At 45.9% G+C, this 17,542-nt stretch overlaps 1 protein-coding gene across 6 annotated transcripts in view; it reads left to right on the top strand.

Moving 5' to 3' along the window:
* Positions 1-284: 284 nt before the first annotated feature.
* The window catches only part of INPP5D (inositol polyphosphate-5-phosphatase D), a 65,373-nt gene continuing 48,115 nt past the window's right edge, over positions 285-17,542 (top strand). For 2 of the 6 annotated variants that reach the window (XM_075032078.1, XM_075032074.1), the window contains exons 1-4: positions 285-399; positions 861-953; positions 4,328-4,559; positions 9,586-9,649. In XM_075032078.1, coding sequence (XP_074888179.1) covers positions 4,426-4,559; positions 9,586-9,649 — 198 coding nt within the window. In that variant the 5' untranslated portion in view covers positions 285-399; positions 861-953; positions 4,328-4,425. Of the gene's footprint in view, positions 400-860; positions 966-4,315; positions 4,560-9,585; positions 9,650-15,042; positions 15,753-17,542 lie in introns of those variants that run through there. The other 4 variants (XM_075032075.1, XM_075032080.1, XM_075032076.1 and 1 more) reach the window with 4 other exon arrangements.

Here is a 17,542-nt window from a genome sequence, read left to right as displayed (position 1 = left end):
TTGGGGACAGGGCAAGTGGCAGAAATGGCATTTTGCCTGTATTGAAACTGCAGAATCAGGACAGGTCTGCAGAGGGAGCTCCCAATTTATGGTCAGGAGGGGAAATACTTGCTGGTCTGTCTAACAAGTGCTAAGCTATGATCGACACAGCAACTGCTCTTATTGCTGACAACCCCATGTCTTGCAGGCGTGGCTGTTGTTATTACAGAGTATCACTGGCATATGAGGCAGTGTGTCAAACATACAACATTGCCCCACTTCCAGCAAATTGCAGAGGTGCAGGTGTCAGAGGAAGGGGACCAGACCAAGTCCAGAGCAGCATGAGAGTGCTCAAGCTGGAAGGCTTTCCAATGTAGACAGATTTTCAGCAGGTTTCTGAAGGAAACAGCCCCCGTTTTGGTGAGACACTATTCTGAGTCTACGGTGTGATTTCAAAGGAGGCATTATGCAGTGAGTAGTACAAGGGGAGTGACCAGAAATGAATGGGTACCAAGGGAGACACATCAGAGCAGATGGAGCTAGGAAAGCTTTACCCATGCCTTTGGACAAAATTCTGCTTTATGAACTAGTCTGTGCTTGTTTGCTATGTGCTGTATTCTGTGTGTGTACAGGGGAATGGCTCCAAGGAAAGGACGTTTGTTTGCTCTGTTAGTGAAGAAAAATATCTTCTAGAGTGCTTTCAGAACACATCCCCTTTGGGGAACACTAGCAGGTTTCATAGGATCCTTTGCACTGTCACTGCTCAGGTCTGTGAGTCTCTGCTTGCTCAGTGTCTCTATCCTTGCCTTTTATTGCTGATAGCTTTCAGGGGTAGTGGGAGAAGGGGCCCTGATTTTTCTCACTATCTAGGTTTGTTTCAGGGCACCTGGAGGCTGCAGGTACCAACGGAGTGAAGAGATCTCATGGCCTTCACAAATACACCTGTAATTTGCTGAGCCCCTCCCAAGCAGCAGGTCAGTAACAAGGTAGGCCGGAGTAGCATGGAGTGGCTCAGCTAACCAGTACTTTGTGGGTATTACTCATGTGCTCTTTATATATAGGCCAGAGTCTAAATACACCTTATGGCCAATAGCCTGTTACTGATACCTAATGAGGGAATGTTATGCTTAGAATTCAGTAAGGCTAACTGCTGTCCTATAGACTTAACCTCCATCATCAGGCATACTATGGAATACTTTTGTTTTATGACATGAAAATGCATATTTGAGAACATTTCATCTGACCAAGCCTGGCAGTGCCTGTGCTGATGCAATGTGCAGGCTGGATATATGTGGGGCTTTTGGGTGACCACTGTGCATCGTGAATGATGCTACAGACAGTATTTATCCACTGGTTCTGGACAGGCTGGTGAGTTCACAGCCAGCTGGTACAACACTACCTGGACATCTGTAGCAAACCCAGTTTAGATAAAGTGTTTATTGCAATGTCTGAGAAGCAGCTTGGAATAATACCCTAACATGGGGGAAAAGTAATGTTTCCTTTGTCCATAGACTGCCAGGGCTGCAATTTATTACTATTCAACATCAAAACATGTCCCAGTTCTTTGTCTGTGGCCTCATTCTCTCAAATAAGTTTAAATGAAATACTGCTGCTGCAGTTATCTAAAAGCTTCTGTTGAGTCTGAGTTGGATTTGTCTGACAGATGTACCCATTATTCTTTTGTCCTACAAGGGTAGCTCTTACACGGTGTTTTGTCCCTACTGTGGGACAACAGTGTAGACTATTTGAAGCACATCCTATTCATTGTGGAAACCTTAGGGCTGTGCTGGCTACATTTGTAGTATCACCTGGCAAGTAACTAGTGCAGGCTGATCACTCCACTCCCCCTCTATGGCAAACACTCTAGCTCCTGTCTAGGTAAGTTCTCTAATCTCTTCTTCCTCAGATCTACTTACCAGCCTTCTCCGACACAGGAACAAATAGAAAGAAAATGAATGTTCTAAGTATCTCCTGCAGAACAGCCTCTTGTCTCTGTGCAGGACGGAAGAAGTTACCACTGTCCTTTGGGAATCAGGTAGTTCAGGATACGCACGCACTTGTGTGCTGACCACGCAGGGATCGGTCTTTCTCCAGCGCTGCAGCATTCATATGCCAGCACCATGAGAAGTAAAACAGATGCCATTTCCTCTTCAGGCAGTGTTGCAACTGAGCCATTAGGGATCACAGAGCTGTTTATGTTAGGGGATTGGAATTCACCTTTTGAGCAGCTGGAGCTGTACTGCGCTTTCTTTTAGGACAAAGAAATACTCACAGAAACCAGCCTGCACATCATCTTATTGCCACAATCATCATATGTGTTTGGATCCCATCCCCTTGTTTACGTCTCCAAGACAAGGAGTTATGTGTGGCTGGACAGGGGATTGACACATTTGAAGGAAATAGCAGCAGCTTGCTAAAAACTGAAGTTGGTGGCAGGATAGATAGGAGTTAGTGTTCAGTACACAGCTAATCAGTCTCAGATGTCTAACCAGGGCTTGTACCTCTCTGTTAACTCGCAGTAGGTCAGGAGAATCTCTCCAAACACAGTTTCATTCCAGCAAAACTTATGTTGTGCAGCAGCTCTGTCCACTCTGCATCCACATATGGGTCCATTGCATAGAGAGCACTGTGAGGTCAAGCAGTGGTTTGACATTCAGAGCTGTTCTGCTTCCTGCTGCAGCTGTGCTCCAGAGAAGCTACTGTAAGTATCAGAAGTCCCAAGGAGCTGGTACAGGTGAGGCTGGCAGCACACTGTGGCCAGGCAGGGCTGTCAAAGGAGCTGCACAGTCCCTTTGCCATATGCAGACACTCTCCTCAATGGGGAGAATAGGGTTTGTAACCACTCTGTAGCTTATAAGAGCTTACAGCTACTGTCCGTGAAGAGCTACTTCATGGCATTCAGCATCTGACTCCATTTAGGCACCTGAATCCATGGCAGTTTGGCTCCTAAAGCCCTATGTGGATCTGGGTGAAGCTGAAGGGCAGGTCCAGCTGAGCTAATTTTGGTTTGTAGACACTGCTTGCTCAGCGTGGACAGGAAGCCCTGCACATTGCAGTTCTGCCCATTTAGCAGTGTCCTATGCTGGCTGCACAATTTTGAATTGCTTGTGCCCACAGTTTAATCTCAATGGCAGAGATTAAGGTGGACACTGCAGAATAGATATCTGGATAACTGAAAGCACCAGGAAGGCTGGCAGGGATGAATGCTGAGCTGTACTGGTCCACTCTCCCTCTCCATACCCATAAATTCTAGTGTCTCCCAGCTGGTGATAAGCTGCTCTCTTCTACCTTGCTGTCCATGCGGTGTACAGGGGCAGCACTCCATACATGATCCAAGTACCATGGTTCCAGCACTTGTCCTGGCTCTGGGAGGTGAGGGTTGCATAGGGCTAGCAGTGTCTGCGCCTTTCCTGGGAGCTCACCCTCTGTACTCAGAATCCCAGCTCAGCTGCTGCTTTTTGGTATAGCTCAAACGTGGATTTGCAGAAGTGCTGCCTTCAAAGGCAGAGCAGTTGGAGGTACAAGATAGGCATCCAAATTTGCCATGCAAAGTGCCCCTGTAGCAGTGTCCTTGCCTGCTGCAAAAATGCCCCTTGTTGCTTTGCCTTGGAGATGCAGCACTGAGCATGCCACACAGCAGAGACAAGGGGCAGATGTACAGACAAAGAAAAGGGAAGTGAAAGCTCCAGTTCTCCTCTCTCTGATGCAGGTTGTCAGACATGGCTTTGATCTTTCCTACCTTTGGGGATTTAGAGTTGGAAAGATCTTTGAATCCATCTCACGGTAGCTGATAGGGAGCTTTGGTCACAAATCCCCAGAGCAAATCAGCCTCTAAGTATGCTTCTGTGCATGGAAACATGCGGTGGTAATTTTTTTTTTCTTCAGTTCTTTGAAGTTCCCTTCTCACACCTAGCTAGACATGAGGACTAGACAAGGAAGGAATGGGGCAGTCGGTGCTAAGTATCCTAACGCACAGTGTGTTTCTGATCAGTCTGAGATTTACTCCCCATGGACACCTGTAATGGATAGGACAGACAGACAAGAAAAAGATGGAAACTCAAAGGGTCTGGCAAGAGATGGTAAATGAGACAGCAGGCCACCAAAGCCTGGGGGACAGAATCAGTGGAGGAACAGAAGAGATCCCCAGCTGGGACTTTTTGATACAGAGTGTTAGGACATGAAGGGGGAGGGAGAGAGAGAGAACATGGGCTTGCTAGTTGCTTCAGCTGCAGCATGAAGAGGGAGAGCGGGGGCTGCAGGAACATGTCACGCTCACTCTCTGAGCTGTTTGAGTTGAGGAAGTTGTCCGCGGCTGAGTTTCCTTTCCCTCTCTGTACTACTGAAACAGGAAGCTGGTGAGCTGAAGCTGCCTGATCGTTGCACAGAGACACACAGGCAGCTCTGGCAGCTCCTGTACTGGCATTCAGGTTTCCTCCAGCTCCAGCGATGGATCAGTGCTGGTACCACGGCAACATCACTCGTTCCAGAGCCGAAGACCTGCTCTCCAAAGTAGGCAAGGATGGCAGCTTCCTTGTGCGGGCCAGTGAGTCAATTGCTTCGGCATATGCACTCTGCGTGCTGTAAGTACAGCTTTCAACCTCGCGCTTCATGCGGCCACTTTTGTTGCCACTTGCGCAGGGGGTAACACCCTGCATCCTCTCCAGCACAGAGGCAAACAGCCACTGTACCTACTGGGAAGGTGCAGCCCACATCAGAGCATGGCTGGTTTCACCTCACTGGGCCACAGGGTAGGGAAGGGTTGGGAGCAGGGCCAGGCTGAACAAACCCATATTCTTTTACTGTTGTACTGCTCATACCACTTTTGCCCTGATTCAAAAGGAGACAATAATGAAAGATACTGCGGCTGTGCTCTGAGAAAAAATAACCTCTTGACCTCTTTGAGCATGTTAACAACTTGGGTCAGGTATTTACATTTAACAGCTCAAATACTGAGCTTGGTACCCTCACAGGCACCTTTCTTGCTCTGGTTCAGTGTGTGTCTGACCCACCTGCTTGTACAATGCTGTGTCCCATTCAGCAAAAGGCTTGAAATAGTTCCTGGAGCTGTGCACGATACACCCGGCACAGCAGTCATTCTACCTGCATCATTAATGTGGCTCACGGGGTAAATATTTCATGTGGAAACAGGGAGAGGAGAGAAGTGCTGACAGCCCTGACCTCCCTATTCTGGGTTGGAGCTGGGGACCAGAGAGCAAGGCCTCCTGCCCTGGGTTTGTGAGGGGCAGGTGTTATTCCTGGAGGCAGGAGTGCAGGGGCAAGAGGGGATTGAAGTCAGTAGGTACAGTCTGAGGTATTTGACTTTGTATTACAGAGAGATAAGACAGTTGCTCTCTGCTTAGGAGAGATCAAGAGAGCCTTTGTGGGACCCTGTTCTGCCTGTCAGATCCTCTTTGCTGCCATTGTGCAGCAGATTAATAGAACTTACGTCATCCTTACCCCACATTAAATTACAAGCAGGTTTCTCAGTGTAGTTTCTTTCTGAAAGTAGATTTCTTGCAATGGTAAAGGTGGTGCTGCTGTTTATAATTCTGGTCTGACTGCTTGTCTCTGAGGTCAGGCTTCTGGTGACAGCACAGTCTGCTGCAGAGGATTCATCTGCAGAAAAGCATGGGGCTGGGTAGCTGCCCTGTAAGCATAGGTGTTGGACTGTCAGAAATCTGTGGCTGGGTAACGGGGGTGTTCACAAAGTGCAGAGATCCTCTGTGCCTGCCTGTTAAGATGTTTGTAATAATGTGGGGAAGAGTTTTGTCTTGCTGGAGGGAGCAGAGAAAGAAGGGTGGCTGCAGATGAATAGCCAGGACAAGCAGGAGGAAGGACAGGCAATCATGTAGCACGGGCTGAGGGCCCAAGTTACAAGTCGGGGAACATTTTACTAGAATAGACTGTTCCTTCCATTGAGTGTTTCTAGTATGACCCCTTTGATTTGCCTTGTAACCAGTATGTACACAAAATATTTTTTCAGACTGATAGTGGGGGTTATAGAAAGGGAAGGTGCTGTAAAAATGTCTACTAACATGCATTTGCATAAGTTTTTCCATTGTAAATGTTTACACAGCCAACTTTGAAAGCCTTTTGTGACTTGAGAGACATGGGATCAGGAAATAGGAACAATATCATGACCAGGATTTTCTGAACCGGGAGCCAAAGGTTATGTTCTTAAATCCATTCTGAGGTGGCTAACGTGAATGGCTTGATTAAAGAAATGAGGAGTACCCAGCCTTGTCAGCCAAGAGCAGATGGATCTGTGGTGCAAAGGGCTGGCATTAATTACAGTCTGAGAAATGTCACACAAATTTCTGTCAAAGTACCTAACAAGCTTTCAGCTTATGCTGGTTTGCAGTTAGTTTGTGAAGAGAAAGGGTTAAAGGTGGTGAATAAGTCTTTCCCTCTGAATGTCATCCTGACAAAATGGGCAGTTTTGCTGAAGCTGAAAACTTCCTCAGAGATGTATCAGTTTCAGCTGTTATTGACTGGAAGGTGTTTGAAGTCTGAGCTCTTCAGTTACTTCTGTTTAAAAAAAACAGAGAGGCTGGAGATAAAGAATGAGAGAGAGAGGGGAATTGAAAGCCTGACTGCAAAAGGTTTTCACAAAAGAAAAGTGAAAAAGTGTCAACTGTGTATAGATAAGGAAAACAAAAAACCATGAAATTTGCTCTGAAAAAGAAGTGTCATATTCTGCAAAGCTCTAATATTTATTGGGCAGATCAGTCAAAATCCAGCAAAAGCACTTATTATATCATAGAATGAAATAGTGATTTTCTTGAAGAGTTGCTTAGGAAAATAGTGTTTGTATAAATATAGACACGTAAGGGAGGTGTATTTGCAGGGCCTTTTAAGAGTGCCTCCTTGCCTTTTCTGAAACTTCGAGCAACAGCATTTAACCTAGCAGAGAGCTGAAACAGTCAGCAAATGCAGAGGGAACGCTCCTCCCCCTGCACTGCTGTCCTCTGCTCTACTGGTCATGCTGCCCCATAAAAGGCAAGAAGCAAAGCCATTTTCCTCCTCCTTTCTCTGTGCCTGGATCATTTGATCTGCCAGTTTATTGACAAGAAATGGGCTCTTTGACTTACCTGGTGGGGAATGCCTGGATCCTGAAATAAAAACTGAGCCTGCTTAGTGTTCACAGCGTGCAGCACCTGAACTGGTATCATTCTTCCAGTGGATCTTCTGTTGGTGATTCACGTGTGAATGGCTGCAGGATTAACAACGCTGCTAGAGATGACCCTCGGAGGCTAGCTGCAGCTTTAGGATCCCTCTCAGAGGACACAGCCTGTGAGATGCCATTTCCAACCCCCTGTGGGGACAGCTTCTCTCATGGTGCACTTAGCACCATTGCCTAACATGGCAGTCCTGTTTAGAATTTCCAGGCACTCCCAATATGCACATCATCACCTGTGCAAAAAAACATATACAGCAGGAGAGGAAAGAGAAAATACAAGCCTTGTCCCCTTTTCTCCTCTGGTTGGTTGAGAGGACAGAGAGATGACAAAGTACTTGGAGACATGTTTAAGCTGAGGCTGATGTTGTATTTACCCCCCCACATAGAGGGCCTGAACAGTGGTTGAGCAATTCTGAACTCAACCCAGTTTTTAGGGAGGACCTGGAATGTGACAGTAATTGGGCCCACATAACTTGACAGTCAGGACACTGAGGACAGAAAGCCTAAGCGTAGAAATGGAGTAAGATTCCCAGTCTTCTCCATCCACATGCACTAAATTAGGGGACTGCTAAAGAGGATTCCTGCTTTTGATGCTAGGAAGTGCTCCTCCCTGCTCCTGTCTCACCCAACAGCCCTTCTTTCCTTGCACTTCCTCTGGTCTTACTTGTCCTCATCTTAAACCTCTTTACAAGTATGACAGCAGCCTCATAAGGCCTGTGCGATGGGGCACTTTCTGTGAAGGTAACAAGGAGGGTCCTCTTGTGATGCAAGAGCCATTGAGCTGGTTTGTTTATCAGTTTCATAATCTCCACACACACAAATTTTCTCTCATCAGCTGCATGAGCAGTTCTGCTTAGCCCTGTTTGCATATCAGCAGGAGGAAATGGTGTAAGAGAACTGCATTGACAGATAAAAACAAAACCCATACCCTTCCTTGGGGCATATACTCATCTGGTGTTGATTGCCCTGGGCTTGGTGAAATTAGCAGTGTTGTGGCAATCCAAAGTAGTTGGGGATCATGTCTGTGACTTCCAGCTCTGTACCAGAACCTCAGATATGTGAATGAATAGGTGCCTGAGAAATGGTCTTACGTCGCTTAGTGAAGTGGTACTGAGCTCTGGGAGCACTTCTAATCCTTCTGTGTCCTTTGCATTAATGCCATCAAAAGATACAGGTTCATGTGGCTACATGACAAAATCCTCCAAACACCCTGGAAAAACTCAGCTATGATTTATATGTAATTTCTTTTCATTTCCAATTGCTCTTTGTGATTCCTTGTGTAAGGCTGCCTAAAATCCTGGCGATCTCTCTTCGTCTCTCCTGCATGGAGTGGTTCTGAAAGGCGTATGATGGTTAGACTCACAACATAATTGTAAAAGAGGTGAAGATATTTTATTCATCTGCCTGATCTCCCCAGCTGGGGGGCTGACCTCAACCCACATTTCATGACAATTTCACAGGTAATGCAGTGTTTCTGCTACAGCCAAGGAAGCTCTGAGAGTGGATTGGTTTTTTTTTCCTTTGAGAGGAAGGGGTTGAAACCAGCATTGTTTGCTGGCTTAAAGCCATATTGTATGTTTTAAGAGTGCTTTGCAAATCTTAAAAGATTTGATCAATGTGTTGTTCACTTGGGAGAAAGGTAAAAATATGTTTTTGTTTTTTTTTTTAGTCAACACTTCTTGGGCAAGCTCCACAAAGCTCAGCAGCTGCTGAGGAACATCATGCTTCCCACATGCCACATTACAGCACTGCTCAGGCTTCTCTTGGGCTCTTGTGCATTAATGTGGCCCTCCACATGCCCCCTTAAATAAGAATCTAATTGAATTTAGCTGGGACAAAATGTTCGTTATGGCTGATCTACAGATGCACACGTACAGTGTGCATCTGCACCAGGATAGCAAGATGAGTTTTCATTTAGGATTTGTGCATGAAAATGTGCCTAGCAGTCAGCTGTCTTACTGCGATTTAGCTGAAATCTATAATTTGTTTTTTCCAATACAAGTTGATGCACATACTAGCCCTTCAATTTACTCATTCATTGCTGATTTTGGCCCTGTGTCTTTTGGATTTCTGCTTTTTCATTCCTTCCTGAGATGCCCACTCTACTGACAGCTAGAGCTATTTGGTGTTTTCTTTCTTTCTGGCCAGAAGAAGAGTTGAATAGCTCGCTCTGGGGCTGATGCTGGTACCACTTTCTGCAGTGACATCTGCAAACATGTCTCAGTGACCAGGAACACTTCAGGTTTGTGTTAGTTCACAGACTTCAGGGAAAGAAACAAAGAGAAAAGTTTAAAATCCTTGTGCATGAAGCCATCTGTGTGTCTCGGGATCTTCCAATACCTTTTCTCATGGCGGGGGGGGGGGCGTGCCATGGTGTGATTCCCTTCTGGACATGGTCTAATCATATCTCCTCTGATCTGTTCTAGGTTCCGGAATTGCGTTTATACCTACCGAATTTTGCCCGATAAAGAAAATAAGCTAATTGTCCAGGTAAGCCATGCTGTGTACCACTTGGTCCCACAAAGACACACCTAAGACCGTTCACTGCTTTTTTTTCAAAGCAGTTCTAACACCAAGAGAAAAAGGATATAAGGAGTTAAACTAATGCACCCAGCCAGCACAGTGTTGGTCTCCAGTCCACTGCTATGGAGATCTTAGTCTCTGTTCCACTGCAGTGGCTGTCAGCACACAACAGCACACAATTTAACATGTGTGCCTTCAATTCAGTGTTACTGCCATGTTTTATATAACTGAGAACCTCAGCCCATGGAATACCTTTTCCTCTGAAGCCAGCTTCTTATTAATACAATCCAGAATTGCAGCACAATTTACCTACACCTAGAGAATGTAAACTGAGTTGTGGTCTCAGGATCCAGAAAGTACTAGCATTGAGGGCAGGAGTTTCAGACCTTCTGTTTATTCCTATTCTGCTTTAGGATCCTGAATGAGCCACTTCCCCTTCCTGTACCACCTCTCAGCCCTTGTTTTCTCAATATAGATCATGAAACTTGGGGTGGGGAAGGAGGCATGGTCTCTTACAGCCCCAAGAAGTGGGCATGGCTTTACTAGGAGGCAGTGGGGGCTGTAGCCCACCCATCCTCTTAGCACAGCCAGTGCTGCGTGGGAATTCCCTATAAAATGAAATGGAAATGCCCATGCTACCCATGTGCCCCAGTCTGCCTTGCTGTTCAGAGTGGGGCTACATTTGTTCCTTTGCATTTCAGATGACAATTAGCTTCCCTCACTAGAATACAGATTTCTACCAACTCCATGTGTGGCTCACACGTACCATGTTACTTATGTATTTCCTGATGTGTTTTAGGGGCAACAGTTTTTCTTTGAGATCTGCACCAAAGAGGCAGCATATCTGAAACTAGAGTGATCAGGTTAGTGGGAACAGTTGAGTGCTGCCAGCTTTCTTTCAGCTGTGGGCTGCTGGTAAGAATTGTGGATTGTGTGTCCTGGGTGCTCTTTTGGGTGGCTCAGGCTCGGGCTGTTCTTAGGACCCCTACTCAGATGCAGCTCTGCACAAGCACAGTTGTATTGCCACCAAGGCATATTCTAGGCTCTCAGCACTGTGCTCCAGAGGACTATGTGCCCAGAGTCAGCCACCAGCATCAGCACGATGTCCTCATTGGCCTTGCCAGTTACAGCTGGTTTCTCTGGAGCTGTTGAGATACCTCTGCCTTGCTTGCCACAGCACTTCTGTTTCCAAGGAGGAATTGGCAGCAGGACACTATGCCAGACTCGACCTGGGTCTGTATGCATTACTGTGGCGTGTCACCAAAGCTAATCCATCTTCCCAGAGCACCGGGCAACACCACACAGAGGAACCTGTGCAAGCTCTGCAGGCTGCAAGCATGGGGGCCAGCACTCAGCTAGAACGAATAACCTGTCATTCTGATCTGGCTCCACACAGTATGCTGCAGGTCATTTGTAGTAATACTCGATTCTTCCCCATCATCTGATATACCTCAGCCTTATTGTCCTAAATAATGTGTTTTGATGTATTGTGCTGGTGTGATGATATGTTGTGATGGTAAGATAGGTGTCCAGAAGGTGATACAGTGTTTATCATTATTTACATACCTAGAGCAACTGCAGAGGTCAGGATGTCATTATGCCAGACACCTCACAAGGGAAGCACCCCAGGCTGGCAGAGTGCTGGGGAGACCTGAGGCCCAGGCAATGGGTACAACTATCCAAGTACCACAGCAGCTCAGTGGCAGAGGCAGGATGGGAGCCTGGTGCTGCTAATGATGTCCTTGCTCTCTGCACTGGCACCATGATGAGGAAGGGAACCTGCGGAACCCTAACTCTGAATGGGTTTGGGGTGTGACTTTGGCAGCTGCTTTGTGTTTTAGAAAACAAGCACAGAAATGATCATGTGTTGGCTTTTCACCTGAGGGGGAGGAATAAAGAAAGGGCAGAGGTTACCTGCACAGGCAGCTACACAACCCCACACTTTGTCCTTACAAGCCTTGGATGGGCCTTGGCAAAGCCCTGGTCCCCTCCTCTGTTAAGGAAATGTGATCTACTAGAAGTACACCCAAACCGATGTGCAAGATTCTCTTGGGATCTGTGTTGTGATTGTGAGGCATTTCTCATGTTTATATGTTGTGGGATGCAGAGGAACTGTGGTGGAATACCTTTGTATGCTGGGTTGCCAGTAGCTGTAGGTTGAATATCAGGAGTAGGCTAAATTAAGTGTGCTGTTAACTCATGTTCTGAAGACACACCACCTCCTGTTTTGTGCTGCTTTGTTCCAGTTCTGTGGGAGAGGCAGAAGAAGGGGGCTGGCTGCTTCTGGTGAGAGAAAGACACAGTGAGAGTTGTAACAGAGGCTCAGAGCAAAACAGTCTCATGTTGTTGGCTGCTGTTGTTGGTACGTTGTTCCAGCTGGGCCAGACTTTTTTGGTTGTTTGTCTGTTGGCTATTGGATAAAACTAGCTACTTCATGTGTATTACAAGATCAGATTTTTGAAAAGAATGGTTCTCCTGTGCAAGGACATAAAAGCTGCTGAATAGGAAGGAGTTTTGACATTTTAAAAAATCCCATTAAAAAGGAAAGAGTCTACTAATCCTGTGGAATTAGAACAGGTGTTAAATTAATACAGCAATCAGTAGATGCTTATCATTTCTGTGTTTATGGCGAAAAAAACCATAGGAAAGATTCAATACTAAACCCTGAGATTAGCCTGTATTAGTATCAAATATGGGCCCTGATCATGCAATGTGACCTTTTTTGCCTGCACGGTGCTCCTTCCTGAAGCTAACAAGGTTGTCTTCCTGCCCAGATCTGGGCTGTTGTCTATCAGGCATTTTTCATGATGACAGCGGGTTCAGAAGATGTGTAATATCACAGCTACACACACAGCACTTGTGACATGATGGCTCTCCCTCTGCCACTCTGTGGAGTTTTTTCACCTTTAAAACTGCAAGTTGCTTCACATTTTTTTGAGTCTTGAAGAGTAGATTTCATTTTTCTTTTTTTTTAATTAGAGCCTGGTCCTGCACCAGTAGAATGATACTCAGTGTCATTTTTTGCATGGTTAAATTAACTGTTCAAGTACAGGTGGCAGAAAGGGAGGTGTATATTTTTGCATTTGGGCTGAAGAAAAAAGTATTTGCATATGTCCTTCCAGCATTTTGTGGTATGCTATGTGATCTGCCACTGGGTTTCTGCATCTGCAGCAGCTCTACAGCAATTAGCCTAGTCAGGAATCCCTCTTGCCTACCATATCTGCAATCAAACTGGTATCCCCGCAAAACATGCCATAGCGGTTACAGTCATAGACTTTCTTCTTTAAACACAATTAGAAATTCTTTCCTTCCTTTTCTGGGACTGCTGAATTTTCTTCCATTACTTGAGACTTCAAAATACAGGCAAAGAAATCTATGGCTTGGATGAATCAAACTTGCATCCTGCTGATGAAAACATATTTAAGGAAGGGGGGGAGGAGTCACAAAAACACCTTGAAACACAGGATCTGTAACAGCGAGTAGAGATCTTTGTCCTTAGGCTAAGAACAATTAGTCATCAAGATATCTCTGTTAGCCTGCAGACTCTCACTGTAGTAAACCACTGAGAAGCTGAGACAGGAAGAGAGCAAAAAACAGTTACATAGAGATCCAGGGCAGGGGCACCAGGCTGGAAATCAACTGCCCCTGAGTTAGCTTAGCTGCTACCTGCCTGTTGGGCAAGTCACAGCTGGGGTACTTCACTTTCTTCTCTGTAGAACAAACAAGTATGATTTTCCTTTGCTTAAATGGGGAGGCATAGTTAATGCGGAGTTGAAAGTTTGGGGACTAGCTGAGTGTAATTCGTGTTTGTGCAAAGAGGGGTGGAGCAGCAAAGGAGCCCTTGGGCATCACAAGATCAAATTAAACACTAGAGACAAACTAAAGATACTACAACTGTCTTTCTAAGCCAGGCCTCTATGGTCAGTTCTTGCCATCCAGATTCACAGAAGATAAAACTTTCCTATGTTGTCACTTAAAGCATCTCATTTATACAACTAGCTGATGTGTCCGTATGACCCTCATCACTGCACAATCTAAATTCCTTGTGGTCTTAGCATCTCCTCAATGAGGGAAAGTGCTCTTGTTCCCATTTTACAAATGGGGAACTCAGTTGCAGTGTGAGGATTGGGTTACCAAAAATAATTTTTAATAGTTGTCCCTTGCTGACCTTACCAGGATCAGAGGATGCGTGTGATACATCAGTATTCATCCCCCCTCATTTTAGGTGTGCAGTCAAAGCTGAGTTGTATCTCTGTAGTCAGCAGGGAAGAAACGGGTTTCTGATCTGGGTCGGCTAAACTGTCCTTGGCAGGTCCTGTCTCTGTTGCCTAAAGAGCCCAGAGAACCCCCTTAGGCTGCCAGACTTGGCAGGCTGCAGTCAGGTAAGGAGATTCCCATTGCAGCTGAGAAGGCACTGAGGTCAAAAGCTGCTGTTGAAAAACTGTGATACTGGCTTTGCCTAATGCTTTACCCTGTATTGCCTTTATATACTGCAGTTTTAAAAGGTCACTGTCAAGAGTATAACCTGCCTCATGAGTGAGGATGCTTGAAAGAGGTGGTGAGAAGGAAGAAGACAATGGCTTTGGCTGGTCAGTGAATATGGATTGGTACCAGGTAGTGTGGTACCATCGCTAAAACCCTATGGAGTTTGATCTCTCTAGATTTCTGGTTCATCTCAAATAGGAACTCACAGCTGGTGTTATCTGATCACTGTTTGGCAATCTAGCTGCAGTGCAATCAGTCATTTCTCAGTGGCAGCTAGATTGCATCTTAGTTTATGCTCAAAGTCTATCAGATAACATTTCATAGGTCATTTACAGGATCAAGCACTTACCTCGTGCCACTCTGTGTGAAGGCTGGGGGCAGATATTCCTGATGGACAGATGTCAACATTGCACAAACAGGTCTGTCACCAAAGATGCCCTTGGTAAAAGCCACTGAGAGAGAGTCAACCTAGTAGTTATGGGAGCAGCTTTAGCTTGTTGCTAAAGGTGGTGTCTCCTTAAGAAACTGGGGCATCTGCAGAGCAGGCTTTTGGTAGCTCAGTGCCATGGACAGATTTTATAATTGTGTGCTGTATCTTCCTGTGCTGTGTGGCATGGTCTGGCCTCTGAGTTTGAGGAAGCTGCAGCCTCCCAGTGCTTTCCCATGGGCATGACCTGATGCTTTAGCTCAGTCATGTAATGTTCCCATTCTGCGACCCAGAACTTGAACCAGACATGTTTGTCCACCACCTCAGGGCTCAGGCCTCCCTTGCCCAACCACTGCTCTTTCCTTCTACTTCTCGCCAACCTGTTTTTTTTTCTTACATTACCCTTAAGTCTGCTCTCTCATTTATGCCACTAGATGAGCTCTTGCTTCAAGTTGTGTACCTGCCTTTAATGTTGCGGGCTGCCAAAGATCGAGGTTCCAGCCATCCACAATGCCTTGAGTAGTGTTTCTATCTTTTGGCTGCCCCACAGGAGAGGGCAGAAATAGACCTTGCCTTGAGCAGGAGTAGGAACCACTTTACATTTTCAAGCAAACCGGAAATTTAAAACAACACATTCAGGTGAAATGTTTCATTTTGATTTTGAGCTTTTCAGAAGTTATCACAGTGTTGCTGGGAGGTTGAAGAAAAATGTTTTTTCAGATGGAAAAACTGGATGGTCCTTTTGAAAAAGTATAGATAAGCAATTTTGAACTTTTCACCTTTTTTTTTTTTTTCCTAAATTAATGGGGGAGAGGGGGATTGAACGAAGACATGCCTTACGTAGCACATGCTCCAACCCCCTTAATTTTTTTAATAAACTTTTTTTTTTTTTTTTTTTTTTTGCTTTGACCAAAACTGTTTGACCAGCTCCAGAGTTTGGCAATTTCTGTGGCTTACCTTATTGTGAAAAGGAATCACGAAAGCTGCCTTCTTCTCATGCTGCATAAGAGACTGTATTACAGTATGGAAAACATTAGTATTTTTAAAGTTACTGCCTGTCTTTTTCTTTCCACTTCACCTTCCTGGGCTGTCCTGGCTGCCCAGCTCCTCGACAGAAACCAGTGGTGTGCATGCATCTTCCTGTGCTCTGCTCCGTGGGTAAGTGTTGGAGACATTAATTTTGCAGTTCTAGTGCCAGATCATCATCTCTGTGAGCATGAGCACTGCTTGCATTCGTGCTGAAATTCACCATTGCTGCAAGGCCTTTTTAAAAATTACTTATATTTATACTTACTACTTGTTGTAAAGGGAGGGCCTGACCCTATTTACTTGTAGGTTTTGCTGAATTCAGTGAAAATTATAGATGCCCTGGCAGCACTATTTTACATTGAGTGATTGTCTAGCTTTTTTTTTTTTTTTTTTTTCTTCTGGTAATTTTTTCTAGTCTGATACGAGGCTGCATGCAACAGGAAATAAATGGTGCTATGTGAGCAGTTAGAAGCAGGCCAGCAGCTGTGACTCACTGTATCAACTGACACTGAACCTGTAGGTTACCAGTGTACTTGCAGCACTGGCTCCCAGAAGGTAGGAGAGCCAATAATTACTGTGTATAGGGTTTCCTGCTGAAACCCCTCCCTCTCCGGCACACTTCTAGAAACACATTTTGGGCGAAACATCTAGATTGTACTCTGTCTGCATATGGCTTGGCTAAATATGCCAGAAAGACCAAAATCCTCTGTCCCAGGATGGGCAAGACATACAATGAGAGGGCTGCCTGTACCCATCAGCAGGTCAGCAGGATTGTCCCTGCCTCTAGGCAGAATTTGTTCTGGCTTCTGTTTATGAGTCCTACAGGGTGGAGCTCGGCATAAAAGCTTCATCCGGTGTGCTAACCTGTTCTCAGAGCACAGACACACGGCTGGCTGCCCATCCTGCCAGCATGATCTGATAAGAGCAGGAGTTTAGGTCAGTTCCTGCATTCCTGGTGTCACTGCTCTTGTCACCAACGTCAGAGGCAGTGTCTGGCTGTGGCACATGCAGTACCAAGTCCTTTGTGAGCCCTTTGCAGAAAGATGCAAAGTTTTTGTCGTTCTCTTTGATACTGCACTGTAATCCTAATTTGCTGTGCTGCTCTGACATGTGTGGCCAAGAAAAGGCTTTCTGTAGTAAGAATTTTGTGATTTGCCTTTGATTTTGCTGATCTATTGATACCTGATCAAAACCTTTCTATTAGGAAATTGCACTTCAGCTGGTTTCAGTGGGAGATAACGCAAAGCAAAATCCTTTGGGTGACGCTCACCCATTCACAATGTTGCAGCCACCTATAGCTTCTGTCAGACAGGTGTGTAAGGATTTTGTACTTGCTCAAATTGATGTCAAAACCTCATGGTCTCCACTGAGGATAGGGCAGGCACAGGCCTGCCCAAAATATTGCTTGCAGGCTGCATGGAGACTGTAAGTCATCCATGGTCTGCTTGCAGCTGAGAGGCACTTGGGTCTGTTGGCCTCCCTCTGTGTTGAAAGACAGGAGGAGGCCAAGTGTCCCACCAAGGAGGATGCTTCGTGGGCTGGAACACACTGGTGGGGTAGCCATCTCCTCCAGGCAGGCGTATGCCGGTGGGCAGGGCAGTGTGTATTTGGACTGGTGTGCTCCCAAGGTGAGAGGTGTGCCAGCACCACATGGTGCACGCCAGCGTCCCTGGGAGTTGCAGGGGGATAATCAGCAACTGCATTGCTGCAGGGGAGGGGAAGGCACAGCAGTGTTGCATGAAGGACAGAGGGGCATGGCAGGGCTTGGAGGAACTATTTCAGTAGGAAGCAGAGAGGGGGTCACCAAGGGAAAGAGCCAGGAGGTGCAGCCCAGTCTTAGGGTGAAACTGAGTGGTCCCAGCAAAGCTTTGGAGTTGGGGACCCAACTGAAGAGTCAAGAGCTCATCAGAGTGCAGAGC

Source organism: Buteo buteo, chromosome 7, assembly GCF_964188355.1.
Source record: "Buteo buteo chromosome 7, bButBut1.hap1.1, whole genome shotgun sequence".
In the NCBI taxonomy this organism is placed as follows: domain Eukaryota; kingdom Metazoa; phylum Chordata; class Aves; order Accipitriformes; family Accipitridae; genus Buteo; species Buteo buteo.
Note: the sequence above shows the minus strand (reverse complement) of the source record. Positions and strands in the feature narration are given on the sequence as shown.